At 40.5% G+C, this 17,358-nt stretch overlaps 1 protein-coding gene across 2 annotated transcripts; it reads right to left on the reverse strand.

Annotated features, from left to right (window-relative positions):
• Positions 1-10,670, reverse strand: NCF4 (neutrophil cytosolic factor 4). 2 transcript variants are annotated; one of them, XM_053468674.1, is made up of 11 exons: positions 10,575-10,670; positions 8,602-8,710; positions 7,971-8,055; positions 7,421-7,574; positions 7,084-7,154; positions 3,562-3,689; positions 3,237-3,285; positions 2,959-3,057; positions 2,355-2,485; positions 1,537-1,602; positions 1-772 (listed from the first exon to the last, which is right to left on the reverse strand). In XM_053468674.1, the coding sequence occupies exons 2-11, from the start codon at positions 8,631-8,633 to the stop codon at positions 577-579; spliced, it is 1,011 nt and encodes a 336-aa protein (XP_053324649.1). In that variant the 5' UTR covers positions 8,634-8,710; positions 10,575-10,670; the 3' UTR covers positions 1-576. The 2 variants fall into 2 exon arrangements, with proteins under 2 accessions (XP_053324649.1, XP_053324650.1); XM_053468675.1 differs by lacking the exon at positions 10,575-10,670 and having other exon boundaries at positions 7,919-8,055.
• Between the last annotated feature and the right edge of the window lie 6,688 nt (positions 10,671-17,358).

The raw sequence follows: 17,358 nt of genomic DNA on the forward strand, positions 1-17,358 counted from the left end.
AGCGGGCCCCTGAAGCATTCGACGAAACTAATGTTCCAGGGATGTAACGGGCTTTATTGGGGAAACACACAGGCTTATATACAGGTTAGGTGATAAAAAGGTCATAAATCAGGAACACATCTTCCCACCCTGCCCAGACAGTCCGATGCCACACTAAGGTTACCCGAGTGCCCCCGTGACGGACTGCGGGAAAGCCGGCGTGGGTCCGATAGCTCCAGCGACCAGGAATCTCTAGTCTCTGCGGGGTGCCTGGGCTACGAGAGCCGAAGTTCGTGAGTATAGATAATACACAGCACGCATATATATAGAAGGGAATACATCATTCAACGGTACTTGATCAGGTACGGCATTATTTAACCCCGGATAGTCATAATAGCTGTTATGGACGGCACTTATTAACCCTGGACCGTCACGGAGCTTGAAAACTAAAGAATACTATCTGCTGTGAAAATCACAGTTTGTGTTTTTTGCTTGCTCTTTGTTATTCATTGCCTTCTTAAGTGTGTTATCTCAGTTGTCTGTTACATCCACAGAAATATTTTATCTGATCAGATGTGGTAGACTTTACATGAATACTTAAACCCCAGTGCTGTAAACGTCCAGGTCACCATTGCGTGTTACATGTAGCTCCCAGGGAAAGAAGTTGTTTGCATGTGATTTTCGCTTGTCCTGTTTGGCGAGAAGCGGCATATCACTGTCATCCAGTAAGCGAATTAGTTCCCCCTCAGCGTCCTGCATGTTTAGAACTACATCCACCCCAGGGAATTGGTTCCTATATAACAAGTAAGAGTTAATGTCAGCTGACCAAACACCAGGCAGCCAAAACCGCACTTCTCTCAACCTTTTCTTTTCTACCACTCACATTTAAACTTCCTATATTTAGGTATAGAGTTGTACCATGTTAGAAAGAGAGAGAGCAAACGGCCTAGTTCTAGACTATACGTAGGTGAAACAGGCCAGACTCTAAGAAGGCGAATACATCACATAGACATAATGTGAACAGAAAAAGGACAGACACACCTCTAGGAGACCACTTTTGCCAAAATGGACGCAGCATGAAAGATCTGAGGGTCACCACGTTAATGGGGAATTTTGGGACACAGAGAGAAGGGAGGTATGGAAATACAAGCTCATGCTTAATTCAGGCCTAAATCATGATAAAGAATTTATGTCACACAATCAATCTGACTCATAGTCTGTGTCAGTCTACAACACCAAAAGAAACTACTTGTGCCAACTTCTACATTTCACACTAACAATACATTTACATTTCCTTTCAACATCACCACACAAATGTAATCTCTATTCACAATCTTTGTATCTTGCTGTGCTTGTTGCGTGTTACAGTATGAAATGTATGAGCAATTTCTGCTTGAAATTTAAAATATGCCGGAAGAAGAGACCTTGAAACGCTTGCAATCCATTATACTCCAGTTGGCCTCATCATCTTTATCCAATTTGTTCTCTAGGATTACTACATTATTAGTTTACAGGAACTTTTGATATTCATCTCTTCTGCTGGTATCTCAACCTCACCTTATTAAATCTAGAAGCTCATTATAAAGTGGAATTCTTTTAACATCTTCTTCTATAGAAATTTCCCTGTAAAATACAAAAATCATCAGTTCCTTCTCCAGTTTTTGTTGGTAATACAGATATAAGTTGTGTTTGTTCATTTTGTTTTTATTTATATATACCTCTGATAACGGGGAGAGTCCATTACTGCTGACAACCCCAAAAAATATAAAAATATGCCACCACTACAATGGAAAATTATTGATATAATAACACCTTTCTTGATTTTAGAGAAGTTTTACACAATGTTAAGTATAATGTTGCACATTTATACACATGAATATTGTGTATACAAATGACTTACATGTATTAATGCAAAACAGTCTACCATTTGTAACTAATCTAATGCATTATTACTTTCTTTGTTAGGTCAAAGACTTAAGCCACAACCAAGCGAGTAGGGAATCATAGTAACATAAGTTGCTGCCTATAACAGTCCTGATATTCAACTTAAATAGACTGGGCCTTATGTTCGCTTATTTCAGCAGTCATGGGGTTAATTCTTCATCCCAGAAAACTATTTTTGTGTGTTTGTTGAATTGGCCCTCTATTTCAGAGATCCTTGCACAGAGGATTTTACACTAACGCTTAACAGCAAACATTTGGGTTTAGAAGTGTATGTAATATACAACCATATTGTAACCTTATTCATTCAAATGGTTAACATAACCCTACCTATATAAGCAATTATGTCTAATTTATTTCTTAATATATTTTCTCCTTAATAGACAGAGGCACACTGGGAGATTTGTGGAGCGTACATTCTATCATGCCATTACCTGATCTGGCACATGCCATCGTCATGAAAATAACAGCGCAGCAAGCTAACTGGATACTGCTCCTCTGGGAGATCCTTGATTATCCTCACAAATGAATGTGGAAAAATACCTGTCCGATCACCAACTGTTCCCTAGCAACCAGATAAGAATTCAGGAGAGTTGTAACAACCAATAAACAACCCTGTAATAGCCCCGACCTGCATTTGCCTTTGGAATACCGATACCATTCCCCATAGTACAACCTATCCATTCCATTGTAGAATGATGAGTATTGAGCAAAAAGGTTAATATATTATCTGTCCAATGTGTACCATTCCCCAACAGGTGACAGGTAGGGAAAGACAGAAGAAGTCTATAGATATGATTTCTGAGCTATAGAACAGTCATGTTGATAGGGCAAACTCTGAATGTATCATAATTTAACCCTATATACTCTTACATAAATTGCACTGTGTAGGGGAGCCAAATTCGGCCAGTAAGAAATGGCAGGGCTGCACATAATTGAAGGTCTCTAGGCAGTATGTTAAGACGGCTTTTGATTAATGTCTATAAATTAAGGGGCGTCCTATGAAATTGAGTAGTTTCAAGATCTGCTGTGACTTACCTCCAACCAGTCTCTGTTAACCCGACTTAGAAGATAAATCACATCACCACTCTTAAAAGACAACTCCATTGCAGTTGTTCCTTTGAAATCAAACATAGCCTAAAACAAAGAGATTAGGGAACGAGTATATTTGAGCAAAGTGGTAGAGGAAGTAAAAAAGAAGAGACACTAAATCATCCAAAGGTCTGGATACTTACACACTTGCTCCAGAGCCAGACATATGGAAATATACCTACATCATATCTGTCACCTCCACCATATAGTAAATAGACACTTACCTCTGCCCTTGGTTTATCCACATCTGAAACATGCTGGGAATTCCTCTTACTGACAGAAAATAAAGGCAATATATTACAAAAATCTAAGGAGGTGAGGATTTCACCTTAACAGCAGTAGCACTGGATGTGAACAGCTATAGAGTTGGTTTTGTAGAAGTGCATTAATAATATTTGTTTTATTATATATGGAGGGGCTGTGGAATAACAATGGATAATATTCAATTTATGGTGATATTACTATGTTGACAGTGACTCAGATTTTTTTTTTTTTTTTTTTAGAAAGAGTGAGTTGGGATCAAGCAATAGAAGAAACAAGAATTCTTACATCTTCCTTGTTTGGGGACGCAGTCTGCGTAAGGCACGAGGAATCCTTTCACTGTCAAGTTTGGTTTGGTAAAAAAATATCCTAAGATCTTCATCCAACAGGAGCCAAACAGGAGAGTTCAGTAGGACCTGAGAGGCAGAGATAAAGAGAAAGAAAGGTAAGTACCATAACAGCAAATGCAGTGCAAGGGGACATAGAATAGAATCAAGATAATGGCAAATAATTTTGAATTTGGTCTTTAATAAATTTGGTTTCATATCCCGGAGCACTTCTGTGAAAGAGCAGAGCCCCTGGGGCACACCCTTTTCCCTATTAGTGCCCTTTTGCAGAAGTACTACGAGACACCAGGATAATGCAGAGAGATTTGCGGATAAAAAGAGGTGCAGAAATGCTTGTGAATCAATCTTAATTGTTCTGGCCCCTTTGAGTACTTCCACAAAAGAGTGGAGTTACATGGATAGCATGTCTCTCCCTTGCCTTTTGCAAAAGGACGCCGTGAGGGTTGGTTCACGGAGAAGTGGACAAAGAAACAAGACATGGGGAGAAGCGTAAAAAAACAGACAGAAGACAGAAGAACAAGAAGATGCAAGAGAAAAAGCAGCGCTGTGGGAAATGAGTCAGGGACATGGAAGTAGATGATGGAGAAGGTAGGGAGACATTGAGAGAGAGCGAGAGAGGGAAACTGTTGACAGTGAGAGTGAATGAGTAAAATATAGGCTCTGCCCTAAGTACGCTCCTGGATCATGCAAAGTTTAAAAAGTGGTCTTATCACCATAGCAATACATGAAAGACCAGTATTGTGTACAGATTAATTATAATTTGGGAGTTTGATGGATTGATTAAACATTAGCTAGTAAACAGGTAAATTGAGAATTTGGTGGATTAAATGGGTACTAGCTAGTAAAAAGTAGACTTGTGCATTCGTCTTCGGGCGAACATGGAAACGAACACGAAGAGTGCGTTTTCGTGTTCGTTCCGAAGACACGCCGAAGAGAAGACGGCGGCGGTAAAACGTAGGCAAAGACGAAGACACACACCACGAAGATCTTCGTGATTGTCTTCGTCTTCGTCTACCATTCTCCCCCCCCTCTTCTAACTTACCTTGTCTTTGCGGCATCGCGGCAGTTCCCGGAAGTTCGCCGTCACGGGTTACAGGGCAGTGCGAATGAGCCTATTGGTCGCCTACAGGGACCAATAGGCTCACTCGCACGGTCTTTGTAACCCCTGACAGCGAACCTATGGATTTCCACTCCCGTTAACCCCTTCAATGCTGCGTTATCTAACACAGCATCGAAGGAGTTAACGGGAGCGGAAATCCATAGGTTAAAGGGCCGTGCAAGCGACCAATAGGCTCACTTGCACGGCCCCTTAACCCTTTAAAAATCAAAGTTAACCCCTAACTAATTGAACAGGGAGGGAGACCAGTGGGATCTGCCGGATAAGTTGCAGCATTGAGGTTTTAAAACCCCAATGCTGCAACTTACCCTGCCGATGCCACTGATCTCCCTCCCTGTTCAATTAGTTAAATGTCCGTACGAGCGACTTTATTGGTCGCTCGTACAGACATTTAACCCGGCGCATACTAACTAATTGAACAGGGAGGGAGGCCAGTGGGATCTGCCGGGTAAGTTGCAGCATTGAGGTTTTAAAACCCCAATGCTGCAACTTACCCTGCCGATGCCACTGATCTCCCTCCCTGTTCAATTAGTTAAATGTCCGTACGAGCGACTTTATTGTTCGCTCGTACGGACATTTAATTAATTGAACAGGGAGGGAGACCAGTGGGATGTGCCGGTTAAGTTGCAGCATTGGGGTTTTAAAACCATTTTCCGGCTCCCTTGAGTGATTTTAAGCCGGTTCTCCCTTGAACCCGGCTTAAAATCACTCAAGGGAGCCGGAGGTCTGTTAAAGACCTCCGATACCGCTCCCTTGTGATCCGCGCGGCAACAGCTGTTGTGCGCCGGGGTTTGCTGTCAGATCCCGGTGCACAACACTGAAGCCGCGCCCACCGCTGTCCGTGCCCTCTGACCCGGAAGAAGACAGAAGAACTGAAGAAGAGGAGCGAAGAGCAGGAAAAGGAGCTGTAAGGAGAAAAGAGGAAAGGTAGGAAAGCATACAGTGAGAGTGGATTGGTGTATGTGTGTGGATTGGTGTATGTGTGGATTGGTGTATGTGTGGATTGGTATGTGTGTGTGGATTGGTATGTGTGTGTGGACTGGTATGTGTGTGTGGATTGGTATGTGTGTGTGGATTGGTATGTGTGTGGATTGGTGTATGTGTGTGGATTGGTGTATATGTGTGGATTGGTATGTGTGTGTGGATTGGTGTATGTGTGTGGATTGGTGTATGAGTGTGGATTGGTGTATGTGTGTGGATTGGTATGTGTGTGGATTAGTATATGTGTGGATTGGTATGTGTGTGTGGATTGGTATGTGTGGATTGGTATGTGTGTGGATTAGTATATGTGTGTGGATTGGTATGTGTGTGGATTGGTATGTGTGTGGATTAGTATATGTGTGTGGATTGGTATGTGTGTGGATTGGTATATGTGTGGATTGGTGTATGTGTGTGGATTGGTGTGTGTGTGTGGATTGGTGTATGTGTGTGGATTGGTATGTGTGTGGATTGGTATGTGTGTGGATTGGTATGTGTATGGATTTGGTATGTGTGTGTGGATTGGTATGTGTGTGTGGATTGGTGTATGTGTGTGGATTGGTGTATGTGTGTGGATTGGTATGTGTGTGGATTGGTATGTGTGTGGATTGGTATGTGTGTGGATTGGTATGTATGTGTGGATTGGTATGTGTGTGGATTAGTATATGTGTGTGGATTGGCATGTGTGTGGATTATTATGTGTGTGGATTGGTATGTGTTTGTGGATTGGTATGCGTGTGGATTGGTATGCGTGTGGATTGGTAAGTGTCTGAGAGTGATGGGTGTTATGCTGTACCATTTCCAATGTATTTTTCATTATATAATTATGCTCTAAAGTACATCATAACTCCCATCACTCTATACTGTTCCATACAGTGGCAGAGCTGGGAGACAGAGGCCTTGCACCCCCACCGCAGGACTCCTGAAAGGTAAGTGAACTTCAAAGAGGGAGAGGGTAGATAGTTAGGAGGGGTAGATAGGGAGAAGGGAGTGAGAAGGGGTAGATAGGGCAGAAGAGAGCGAGAAGGGGTAGATAGGGCAATCATACTCCTATTATGCCAAGTCTGCGAGTGCCTCCTGGAATCTGGGTATGCCTGGGCATGATAAGAATGTGATTGCTGTTAACAATTATATATATATATATATATATATATATATTGTTATTTAATTGTTTTGTCCTATTTTGGTGTGTTACTTACTTTAAATAAAAGTGTTAGATTTTTTATGGTGTGTGTGGGGGGGTCATATTCAGTTTCGGCCAGGTAGTTTTAAAGTGTGTGTGTGGGGGGGGGGTGCCACATACAGGATCCGCCCCGGGTGCCAAATACTCTAGGTACGCCCCTGAGTAAGGTATAATTGCATATATACCTTCATATATGCATTGAGAAGGGGGATGCGGGTCTCTGCAATTTCTTTCTTGTTCCCAACAAAAACCTTTGCTGTAAAAAAAAAAAACCATGGTTAGGCATATAATATATATTACACATTTCCTATGGGACAGAGCAAAATAAAACATATTTGTTTAGATATAAGAATAATCTAGGAGATTATACACAGTAACCGGTGAGGCTCCCAGGATAAGGAAAGGCTTAACAAAAATATACTGACCATAATTCGATTGAAAATTGTGCAGGGAACTTAACATAACAAAATAATCAAAGCTTCCCATAGACAAACATTGAGAGGATTTGAGATGTGAACTTACGTGGTATGGTGGGTAGAGTGCAGATGTAAGGTGGAGTACCAGTCTCAGGACCATAATTAACTTCCAGCTTGGCATGCAATGTGAAGAACTGACTGTATCTTCGGTATATAAAATACTTGCTCCCTCCCTTACTTTTCACCTCAATAACAAATGACTGCAAAAACAAAAGGCCATTTGGAGCAATTGCAAAGGTTATAAACAAGGATTTTCAGACTGCTTGAGTTAAAAGAGAAAGAATACCTGTATTGATCTACATGCGGTAAAATACACTGGAGTCCATGTAAAATGGACTCCAATATGCATTTAACATGAAAATATGGTTAGAGTGCTTCTTATCTAAGGTAGTAGTGGGTAACGACGTCCCTTCCTTCAAAAAAACACAAAGCCAAATAAATTCCTGTCTTGTCCTTAAAGAAGCCCCGAATGATGAATGGATTTTATAAATGTTTTACTATGAGTCATCTGAACCTAAAGTGGTGAATATGATCAACAACTCACCCCAACCCATGAAAACATCGAAATGATGAATAAAAGCAATTTGAGGGCTCACATAATAGACATTAAATCCTCTTCTTTCCTCCACATCTGCTATGTGAGCAGACACAGGAACATCCTCCGGCAGCTGTTCAAAATCACTAAGAGGAAAAGCAATAAGTGAGTAGCTCAATTGTAGCTTGGGAGAGATTGGAATTATTATGTGGCTCCAATTGTAACAACATGACTAATTGTTTAAGATAGAAAACCTTGGGTTTAGAATTTTTTGTCAGTGTTTGGCTCGAAAACCTTGGGTTTAGAATTTTTTGTCAGTGTTTGGCTAGGAATGCATAGTCTTAAAGGGGGGCTGGCAATCATATGCACCTTTAAACTTTGGTCCCTCTGCAAATGCATGGAAATGACACTAGAGCTGCAGCTTCAGTGATTGATTTGATTATATTTTTGTTTACAGGTTGGACAAAGCATACACAGTGCTTTTAATACACACTCTTAGTTGGCAGGACTGGAGTGTCCCTCTAACTAATCAAGGACGTGTGGCTAGTGTTAAATAAACAAATTTGTGATTATGCAGCTATAACACAGCATTACTGATCATGTTACAGCTAACAACACATGGATAATCAGCTTGAGTATATTGATGCCTAGCTCAGGTCATTATGCACGGGCTAGTGACATGGATCATTTACCTTTCGTCTCTCAGCTGGCGTGGGAGGGACATTTTTGGCTCAAGAAAAATCAAGATCGGAATTCTCGTAATTGGTGTCAGAAAGCTGCTGTTATCACAAGCACTCCAACCTGCCAAAAAGACATCTTGTTATTATCAGTTCTAGCTACACCTGTCACAAAGACGATTGAAGATCAAATGGAAAATGTTGTACATTTTATTACTTTATATTATATTGCTTTTTCTGTGAAGACAACATGACTAGGGAATGACAGAACAGGGGGAAAAACATATTGATTTATTACTAATCAAGGTATCTGTCCTGTAAAACTGGATTTTGTTTTTTATTGGCAATCAAACTAGTAGTATTCTGACGGAATATGAATACTTGAAAATGAAAATAATTGGTACTTCTCTCATTTTCATAGCCAGTAACAAAAGATCTATTAAACCCTAAAGAACCATCAATCATTAGTGCTTACTGCTCTGCACCACCAAAATCATTTTGAAGGTGCGGGAGATGGCTAGAATACCTAAGAAGCGAATGACTATTGGGTAATGAAATTGTGCAGCAATAATGGGCTAGCTGGTTGTTTAAATTGAAAGAGCCAAGCCAGGTCTATGCCAGAACACAAATCCGGCTCTCTCTGCCCCATCATAAGCCAAGCTAATCCACCCACCAAACTCATTTCCATCCAAGTGGAAGTGAGGACCCAATATGAAAGTTAAAGAAGTACCTTAGTTGCTTCTACTTTGGGTCTGCCTCACACTTCTCCTGTAGTACTGACATGCTGCATCAAGACAAGTATTATGTTGAAGTCAACATCGCCCCGGTTTAAAATATGAGGTTTCAGCTATTATATTTATGTTATGAACATAGGAGATGAAAACTACAATTATGGCTGCTAACGAGCTGCAAATATATAGCACAGTTTATCTCTATATTTGTAAAAGGCATGTACTGAACAAAGTTAGATAAATGCCTAAAGAAAAATGGTGTATTTAAAGTGGACCCTGCCATCCACACAGGGTAGTCAATAATAAAAACAGAAACTTCCTTGTGGCTTTCCTCGCCCCTATAGCCAAATCCTGCATGCTGCCAAAAGTGGTGACCTACAGCGATTCCTGCTTTGTGCAATGTGCTGACATTGTGCTTGCACAAATGTAAAAAAATACAATGTGGTTATTGAGGAACTCCAAGGGACAACTGCATTAGGACAGCCTTGCATCCTCATTTTTGTAGATGACAGGTCTTCTTAGAAGCATACGTTTTTATGAACAACATTTTCACAATCTTCTCATGTGAACTACCGGTAAATCAGCATTCGTCATTTATCACATATCATTTATGGCATTTATAATGCAATCTTGGGGGTCCTAAGAACGGACTTTGAGAATATAAGGAATTTTTAACACTATACGACTAATTTAGGAATTAATTCCTGTAACCTCACTTTTCCTAGCATGATTTTATATACCCATACATAACTATGTGAAACAATTTGGGATTCACATTCACTAGTAACATTTGATCTGTCACAAATCATATTTGCCATTAACTATTTGGCATTCTTTTGTAGCCCTTTAACTTGTCACTGAAACAGACTGCCTGTGTGCTAGAATTCTAACCTGTGACAGAGGGAGACAGTCTGTCATCACAGTCTAACATGTACCAGGGCCATCTAGCAATCAACAAACTTTTCACAGTCTGGCAGTAAGCAATCAATCCAGACTGTCTCAGAGACAACCACACATTCATCCTGTAATACTTTATCATCACCAACACTAACCTATGTAATTTTATACCACTGGGACGCCAATTTGTCATAAACTCTGCTACTATAAACACTGTAATCGGCTCCAGTAAAGTCTATTTTGCCCTCTGTAGTCTATCCTCATTCTCTCCAGACCTCTCTCCCTAGTCTTCTATCCTGCCGGGCATACTGGATATCCACGACCCTGTAATCAATGACTGCTGCTTTTTTGATTCCTCACCTCTCCAACTCTTGTCGTTCTCCTGGTCACAATATTGTTCAGTCTTAGCAGAAAGGGGAAGTGTGAACAATATAATGTTTCTAAAATGCAGAAGGAGAGAAGCAGGAAGTGGCGACATAATGAGATTTAACCCTCCTCCCACTCAGGTTGCAGGTTTCTGACAGGTGATGTTCTGTTTGTGCCCTGTGGTGGTAAAGATTTCAGGCTGAGGTATTACAGCCTGAGTGCAGTTTATTGTGTAGCTACTACATATGTGTCGGATTATTACACAATCCTATTACATGAACCACAGTGACCATGATTTTTTTCCAGGGCACTCATACATTTCACAGAAGGCATCCATCTTGCAGCTGAGCACCATGAGGTGACTCTTCAGGTAAATTGAGCGGGGAGACATGCCTCCAGTACCACTCTCTTCCAGAACTAGCCTTGCCTCTCCCTGCCTCTTGCCACACCCTCTAAGTCTAACACATGTGTCCCTACTTGACATGTTGGGGGATATGCATATGTATGTTACATAACTACATGTGTCTGTGGCACAGAGCATGTTGTGGGCAACAGCCATCCTTAGTAAAAGACACATTTTATGTTACAGTACTGGTTTCCAATACCTACAATAAAGCAGGATAGAAGCTGTATCAGCTATTCTGGCCTTACTATATTTTGGATCACTAAAGATTCCGGCAGCAGGAGTGTGCCCAGGCTCTGAGCGTCTTACATCATTCCAGGACCCATTTGTATAATGAAATTAGCTCCATTGCAATACAGGTATTAGCATGGTAAAAAAGAAGAACAAATGAACCTACAGCATAAAAAGCATATTTTTTTCATTTACTGGTTAAGCTTATGTATTTTAAGGAGCAAGATTGTTTCTGGAATCAACATGCAGGATATTACAACGGTTCCTCCTAGTATAGTGTTTCTCAACTTGTTTCTGACATTTGCCAACGGTTACCCGATTCTTAACCTTGCTTCCCAAACTGCAGGTATTGCAGAATCCTTGCTCTTTCAGATGTGCCCCGTGCAACTACAAGGAAGACACTTTCCACTCAAGTGCTTCTTGCATTACGTTTATATGAAATATAAAATATGAAATATAAAGTGGAAGACCGTTTTTTTTTTTTTAATTAGTGTATGACAACAAATGTACAGCCGTGTGTTGTTACAGCCTATGATGTGCCAAGCAACATGAAAAGAAAGACAAAAGGCAAAGTAATTATCTCACACTTTCATAATAAAGGGCAATGGTCATTGTTGGTCTTTGGCTTTAGGGTCCAAAAGAGCGATAAATAGGTGTATTACCCCCTGATTGTAGTTAATACAACAGCAAAACGACCTGCGGTGGAGGCCAAGTGTAAGATGTAAAGCAGTATTGGCATCCTTTCTCAGGTACCACAATATAGTTACAGGAAACATAGAATTGGTATAACATTTGTCAGCATCCGAGAGGTTCAGTGCACAAGTAAAGTCATTGGAGCTCATACAATTCAACCAGTAGAACCTGGTTGCCATGTAGATCTCAAAGCAATCGGAAGAAGACATATGTTATTCAGTCTTGCAAATGTTTTCTACACGCCCAACTCAATCCCTACTGGAGAGGGGGGCTTTTTTGTATATGGGAGGAGATCAGGGACTTGGCCAACTGAGTCACTAATGATCGTTTATGTGCTGATACTTAGTGGGTAATGTGATGGAATAAGTAGAATGCTGGAGGAGCTGGGTACTCCCACTATATGTGTAGCAATGTACCCCTATGTTATGAACCTCTCTAGCAGGTATGAACAGAGAGTATTTGCATATCACAGCTCCAATTGAGCTTTACCCCTGAACTTTTTGGAACCTAGCAACAACCCTTGTCCTGTGCAATAGCTGGTAACAACACAGATGGCCAACAGGATTCTTCTGCATCCTTGGCATAACACATTGACTATTACATTCTATAATATTTGTGGCTGCAGGGCAAACAGATGATAATCTGCCTCTGTAACTTGTCAGGAAAACATATGCTGCTGTTTTTAGTAGAGTCATTTTACTCCATTACATGCCTAGCGTTGATGGAGCAATTTAATAGGAAGGGCTTTCCCACCACGAAAATTCTCTTCTGAATGAGTCATGTATATAAATAGCTACCGAGAAATCAAAGCTGCTGAGTATGGGGATATAACTTAGGTTCATATTTATAAAACAAATCTTAACCAATCCTGTTGCAAAACAAATACATTTAACTAATAACTTGTCATAATGGCTTTTAACCTCAGAAATCCCTTCTAGAAGGAAGATGCTCCCTGTGATCATAGTGTGACAACAGACAACATACCGTATTTGCTCGATTATAAGACGACCCTGATTATAAGATGACCCCCCAAAATTTGAATATTAAGTTAGGGAAAAAAAGAAAAAAGCCTAAATATAAGACTACCCTATAAGAAAAAAGTTTTACTAGTAAATATGAATTCATATAAAACCTATTTTTTCATATTTAATAAAAACTATGATTGAGAAAAATGTATTTTTTGTTTTTATTTCCTTTTATTTGCCAACCTGCCCTCAGTTATGCCTTATACCCCCCTATATGCCACTCTCCCTCCCTGATATTCCTTTTAACCCCTATATGCCACTCCCCTGCTGCTGCCGACAATTCCGCCAGGGCTTCTATGAATGAGCACCGGAAGGTCATGTGACGCCGGCGCTCCGTCATAGAAGCCCCGGCAAAAGTGCCGGCAGCAGCGGAGGTTGTCTGCACGCATCACACAGACCTCCACGGCTGCTGGAGAGGAGGATTCAGGTCCCCTGCAGCGCTGCGGGGCATCTGGATCTTGGTCTTGTAGTCAGACTTCTATTTGAGGTCTGATTAGAAGATGACCTCAAATATAAGACGATGGTTATTTTTCAGACCATTTTCTCTGAAAAAAACCCTCGTTTTCTCTGAAAAAAAAATATTTTTAAAGAAAAAATACACAGTGGAATGGTAAAACAGTATTTTGTCTAATGAACAGGAATACATGTATTTTAACATTTTAGGTATCTATCATGGTATATGGTTTGTCAGCATATGTTATATACAGACAGAAAACCAACAGGCATTTTAAGGTCCCCCCCTTAATTCATAATGCACCTTATATATAGATATGCCACTCTGCTCCCCAGATATGCCACTCTGCCCCCAGATATGCTTTATAACCCCTGATATACCTGCCTCAGATATGCCACTCTGCCCCTGATTTGCTTTATGCCCCCAGATATGCCACTCTGATCCCCAGATAGGCTTAATGCCCCCTAGAAATGCCCACCTGCCCCCCAGATATGCATTATGCCTACTAGAAATGGCCACCTGCCCCCCCCAGATATGCTGTATGCCCACTAGAAATGGCCACCTGCCCCCTAGATATGCTTTATGCCACCTAGAAGTGCCACTCTGCCCCCCTGATATCCCACTCTGCTTCGTAGAAGTGCCAGCCTATCAGTAAATGAACGATTGAGGAGACAAATAAGATATTGAGACCAAGCTGGATTTTAAAGGCTGCAGTGTTTTGAACCAAACACTGTGACATGTTTACTTTTTAAGCATTAAGTTCACACCCCTTTAGTACTGGGTTTTTATCCATACCCTAAATGCAGGAGCTATTTTGCCATTTGACATTATTCCCCTTTTCTTTGAATAGTGTACCCATTGTTTGTTTTGTTTTTTCAACGATATAAAGCCTTCTTTTGATACAATATACAAGCTTAGTCATCATTTGCAACATTTAGTATGATTAATGTTTTCAAAAAACACATTTGCCATATATTTTCTTAGGTAAATCCTCACTAAATTAGCTAAATGGACAGAAACTACTCCCCAAACTAAACAATTCAGGTCTCCTGAAGTATAGTACTTGAGTTATATAGAATTTGCATACATTTCCAGCAGTTATAGGGCACATATTATAAGGTGTACATCACAGTTGCAAAACTGTTGTTTTGAAATGATCAAGCAATAACAAAGGTAATATATAGGATAGGTGAGACACGATAGAAGTGAGAGTACTGGTGCCTAGTGTAGCCATATATATGGGAGCAATAAGTATAGTCACTAGTTTCGACAAGGAGCACTATGCTACATTGGTGTTACACTGGAGCTACAAGGAAGTTAAATGCTACAAGAAACAGATCTTATCCAGGAAGCAGAGAACATTCCGATTGGAAAATTCTGCAGTTAACCGCCATGTTATAGTTCTATTAATAAAAAGTTATTGAAGTGTACTTCCATGAGTTTGTACCTTTGTACATGTAGAGCTTCTATGTTGAAACACCCAGCAATGTTGAACCAGGCTGCCTGTGCTGATTCCCATTGAATAACATGAAGGAGGCTGGTGCTTCTCCAGTTGGTCACCATCCCCTATAGGATAACCCCACTAAATTGTTAATCATTGTTTAGTCATCTCCCTATTGTTCTGGTTTGTATAATAGACATGGTTTTATTCCTAAATAAAGGTGTGTAAGAAATAACTTTCATGCTTTTATTCTTTCCTATACATATACACACTTTAGGCTTAAATGCAACCTGAGTGCCAAGAACATGTGTCATCACGTGACATAATTGTTAGAGGGTCTTCTTTGGAATGCCAGTATATTATATGAATGGCCAAATGGGATTCCAAAAATTCAAAAAAACATATTGCACATATATAGTAAGAACTTATACCCTAACTGTTAATGTAAAGGGGTATAAAAGCTCATGCTTAGAAGGGCAAGGTCTCTTTCTCCTTCATCTTTTCAAGAATACAGAGCCTACAGTACCTACAACCAACATCTGTCTTTAATTAGTGCTGTATGTATACTACTTTGTTCTCACAAATAAACCTATTCAAGATGAATTGGAAGCGGTGGTCTTTGATCATGGAAAAGTTTTGATATTTAACAAACAAATATCTAACAAGGTGTGCGTGTTCCTGCGAATCTGCCTGGCGTGTTTTACTACTTGGAGTTCTTGGAGAGTCCTCTTTGACTCCTATCCTCTGCAGTACTACTGACTTGGACTCACACAAGAACCCCCTGTAGCCGGCTAACAGACAGAGAAACCCGGCAACAATGGCCAGAGGTTAATCGTGTCTCCTGGTTCCCTTTACAGGGGTATTTCAGGGACCAACATATTCAGGGCTCCCTAAAAAGGTTAGGCACAAATGTGGGTTCCATACTCATTTTATGACATGGAGCCTGGGCATCTGTGTCATCTAATATGACATGTCAGATATTTGCTCAAGAGAGGCTTTGTCAGGTGAGACATCTTATTTTTATTTTCCTCCCTCCCTAAGATACACTGCCCCCAATTCCACCAAACTATACTAAACACAGAGGAAAAGACAAAAAATATATATTTTTTTAAATTGTATTTTATGTTTTCCCTCCCTAAAACCCTCTACCCTAACCTAAATTCTCTAATGGTCTCTCACACTCTCACTCATGCTTCCTCACACTCTCAAACACACTGTCTCATACTTTGTGGAGAAGGAGAGGCACAGAAATGCCTCTTTTCTTTCTCCATGAATCTAACCCGAAAGAACATGCCTTGGCAGTTGGGCAGGTGGTGGCCTAATTTTGACACCCATCAATTTACTATTTATTTGCTTTTTACCTCCTTCTGACAAGGTCGTGGTCTTCTTCAGCCTATAATGTTCCAGGGGACACTCTTTGTTTATGGGGACTAAAAATGTAAAACTTAAATATCCATCTCAAAAATGAGCTTGGATAAGGCTACGTGAATATTTCAGGTCAATCATATGTCTCTGCAGTAATGCTGTCCTGGCAGCACTTTGTTTAAAGCATACTGAAACTGAGTAGGCTAAGTAATGCTAAGTATTTTTATGATTCGTTTCCAGTTTCTCTTTCTGTCATCTGTCATGCTTTTATTTTTTTTCCTCTACTTGGCTCCATCACCCTACTGAGGCAAGGTTTTACGCCAACTTCCCTGCAGGTGTCGCAGTTCTATGTCTGTATAGCAGGTGGTAGCAGTCAGGTGCTTCTTGTGCTAGCCGTGTTAAAACTGCTGAAATGGAGAAATTGGATCAGACCTCACACAACCCCATCACAGGCTGATCCAGCCACAGTATTCCTAACATAGCCAGCTATAGACGTGATGTCATTAATATATATATATATATATATATATATATATATATATATACACAACATGCACACAGACAGCAATGACTCATGACAAATCAGGTTCACATGTGTCTACTGTTCCCATGTACGAAACAGAAACACTTTTTTAATGGGACAGATGGTTCAGTTAAGCAATTGCCCCTAAAACAGGAATATCTGCTGAGGAGGTAGATACTAGACATCAGATAGGTACTGGGTCCCTGCCACTACAGCTTGCTGGATGTTCTTGTTCCTCTCCGTTGAGGTTAAATATGCTGCACAGTAATACACATGAACACAGTGTCTGTCTATTAATAAAAGGTTAAAATAGAGCTTATGCCACCATTGCCTCCTATGTATTAAATGCTATAAAAGTAATTTAGTGAAAAAATACCTTCCTAGGTCACATCAAAATTCTATTAGTCTCCAGAGCTGCTTACCTCTACCCTTTTAGACACAAAGACACGGACAGTTACGGGCAGTGTTATTAGTCTTGAAAGCTTTGGGCACGTGCATATTACTACATCGTGCTACTGTCTGCCAGGAGCTAGATGGTAGTTGCTTGTACAGTGAACAAACAGTACTTGTAAGATGAAGAACTGCTTGTCACCTTTCCTTGTCAAAAAGTAGGCAAGCAGGGAAGGACATAAAAATAGGGAAG

This window comes from Spea bombifrons, chromosome 6 (assembly GCF_027358695.1).
Source record: "Spea bombifrons isolate aSpeBom1 chromosome 6, aSpeBom1.2.pri, whole genome shotgun sequence".
In the NCBI taxonomy this organism is placed as follows: domain Eukaryota; kingdom Metazoa; phylum Chordata; class Amphibia; order Anura; family Pelobatidae; genus Spea; species Spea bombifrons.